Source organism: Pteropus alecto, unplaced genomic scaffold (assembly GCF_000325575.1).
Source record: "Pteropus alecto unplaced genomic scaffold, ASM32557v1 scaffold49, whole genome shotgun sequence".
NCBI lineage: Eukaryota > Metazoa > Chordata > Mammalia > Chiroptera > Pteropodidae > Pteropus > Pteropus alecto.
In genome coordinates, this window is record NW_006443131.1 from 420,009 (window position 1) to 422,421 (window position 2,413).

The 2,413-nt window shown below is 56.8% G+C and overlaps 2 protein-coding genes and 1 pseudogene across 2 annotated transcripts in view; 2 read left to right on the forward strand and 1 right to left on the reverse strand.

Moving 5' to 3' along the window:
* LOC102896132 (histone H2B type 1) overlaps nucleotides 1-2,413 on the forward strand; it is a 53,375-nt gene that overhangs the window by 5,488 nt on the left and 45,474 nt on the right. The window lies entirely within an intron of this gene.
* On the reverse strand, nucleotides 14-482 carry LOC102896386 (histone H2B type 1). The gene has a single exon (XM_006923473.3). It carries the CDS (start codon nucleotides 430-432, stop codon nucleotides 52-54), a length of 381 nt encoding a protein of 126 aa, XP_006923535.1. The 5' UTR covers nucleotides 433-482; the 3' UTR covers nucleotides 14-51.
* On the forward strand, nucleotides 725-1,202 carry LOC102896643 (annotated as a pseudogene).

Sequence of the window (2,413 nt, forward strand, 5' to 3'; positions counted from 1 at the left end):
GTGGGTGGCTCTGAAAAGAGCCTTTGGGTTAAAGCGTGGCTGCAGAGGGACTCACTTGGAGCTGGTGTACTTGGTGACGGCCTTGGTGCCCTCGGACACGGCGTGCTTGGCCAGCTCCCCGGGCAGCAGCAGGCGCACGGCCGTCTGGATCTCCCGCGACGTGATGGTCGAGCGCTTGTTGTAATGCGCCAGGCGCGACGCCTCGCCCGCGATGCGCTCGAAGATGTCGTTGACGAACGAGTTCATGATGCCCATGGCCTTGGACGAGATGCCGGTGTCGGGGTGCACCTGCTTCAGCACCTTGTACACGTACACCGAGTAGCTCTCCTTGCGGCTGCGCTTGCGCTTCTTGCCGTCCTTCTTCTGCGCCTTGGTCACCGCCTTCTTGGAGCCCTTCTTCGGGGCGGGCGCCGACTTGGCGGGCTCGGGCATGGTCGGGAGGACAGAAAAATAGGAAAGAAAAAATGCAGAGAAATGATGAGAGCACAGGACGGCGCGTTCATTTTAAATAAGACTCCGCATGCAAATAAGGTGATAAAGTACAAACTTGTGTCTGATTGGTGGCTTTTCAAAGTAACTGCAAAAAAAAATTAGCTCTGCCCAATCAGAACGCAGGAATCCCAAATTTCCATTTTCATTGGTTAGGTTGAATCTGTTATCTTGAGTAATGACACATCTAACTTTTCGCGCCTAAAAGTGTTTATAAAAAGCTCTGACCCTGCATTGGTCTTATTCGCACTATAGTTTCTAGTGCTAAAATGTCCGGACGCGGAAAGCAGGGCGGCAAGGCTCGCGCCAAGGCCAAGACGCGCTCGTCGCGGGCCGGGCTGCAGTTCCCCGTGGGCCGCGTGCACCGCCTGCTGCGCAAGGGCAACTACGCCGAGCGGGTGGGCGCCGGCGCGCCCGTGTACCTGGCGGCCGTGCTGGAGTACCTGACGGCCGAGATCCTGGAGCTGGCGGGCAACGCGGCGCGCGACACCAAGCGCGCCACCTGCAGCTGGCCATCCGCAACGACGAGGAGCTCAACAAGCTGCTGGGCAAGGTCACGATCGCGCAGGGCGGCGTGCTGCCCAACATCCAGGCCGTGCTGCTGCCCAAGAAGACCGAGAGCCACCACAAGGCCAAGGGCAAGTAGGCGCCTGCTTTTGTTTGCAGCCGCTCGAGCAGGCCGAGTCCAAACCAAAGGCTCTTTTCAGAGCCACCCACGTTTTCACTAAAAGGGCTGCGTGTCCTAATTAAGCCTCTGGTTGCAAACGACCTTTACGCCATTTGGCCGGTAGGTGTCAGCACTTCAACACTCCATAACGCGAAACTGACCCTCCATTTAAAAGTTACAATAAAACTCCAAGTGAAACGGATAGAGATACTTTGTTTCACAGGTAATTAGGGAAATCAGTGCAGCTGGCCTCAGGGTTAATGTGAGGAAAAGATGAAGTGGAGAACAAAGCTTGGTCAAAGGTAAACATTTAGATGCAAATGGACTTAGTGCCCCACAGCAATGAGAGCACCCTGGGGCGGTGCGGTTTTGAGAGGATTTGCTTTGCATCTTAATGGCCACATCACCTGTAATCCGCCCGTCTCCCACTCTGCGGGGCCCTCACCCCTGGTAAGCAGGACCGCATCACTGCTTGTCCCCAGTCGTGTCCTTCAGGCTGAGCTTAGCTTCAGCAGGACTGTGAAGAGGCACAGTGATCTTGTACCATTTACAAGTCGGGATTTTTGACACCCCATTTCACAGAAACCCAGTAAAATTGTGAAACCCAGTGGGAGGGCTTTGTCATGAGGACGCTGTCGTGAGTGAAAACTACGTGTTCATGTAGTTATAATAGCAAATGAAATTGGTGTTAATGGTCTTGGTGCGTTTCGAAAAATTGTGTAAAAACTTTAAATACAGAAATGAAGCAATTGGCTTGAAATTAGCCTTCACAAACTTGAATGAAGCTATTCAGTTGTCCAATCACCTCTTGAAATCGGTAGAGGCCAGAGAGGGTTGAATCAGCAGCGGTTGAGGGGGCGGGTGGGAGGAAGAAGCCGATTTCGGGCTGAAGGCCCGGAGGTCACGCGACCGGAAAGCGGCCGCCGCTCCCAATCGGTGCCCCGCGAGCCGTGCGGGACGGACGCCGGGTCCAATCAGAGCGGGGCTCGCGTGATATATACGGGTGGCGGGGCGCCCTCCCGCCCGCATCGGCCTGTGCTCTCGGGAGGTCGCGATGGCTCGCACGAAGCAGACGGCGCGCAAGTCCACGGGCGGGAAGGCCCCGCGCAAGCAGCTGGCCACCAAGGCGGCCCGCAAGAGCGCGCCGGCCACCGGCGGCGTCAAGAAGCCGCACCGCTACCGGCCCGGCACGGTGGCGCTGCGCGAGATCCGCCGCTACCAGAAGTCCACGGAGCTGCTGGTCCGCAAACTGCCCTT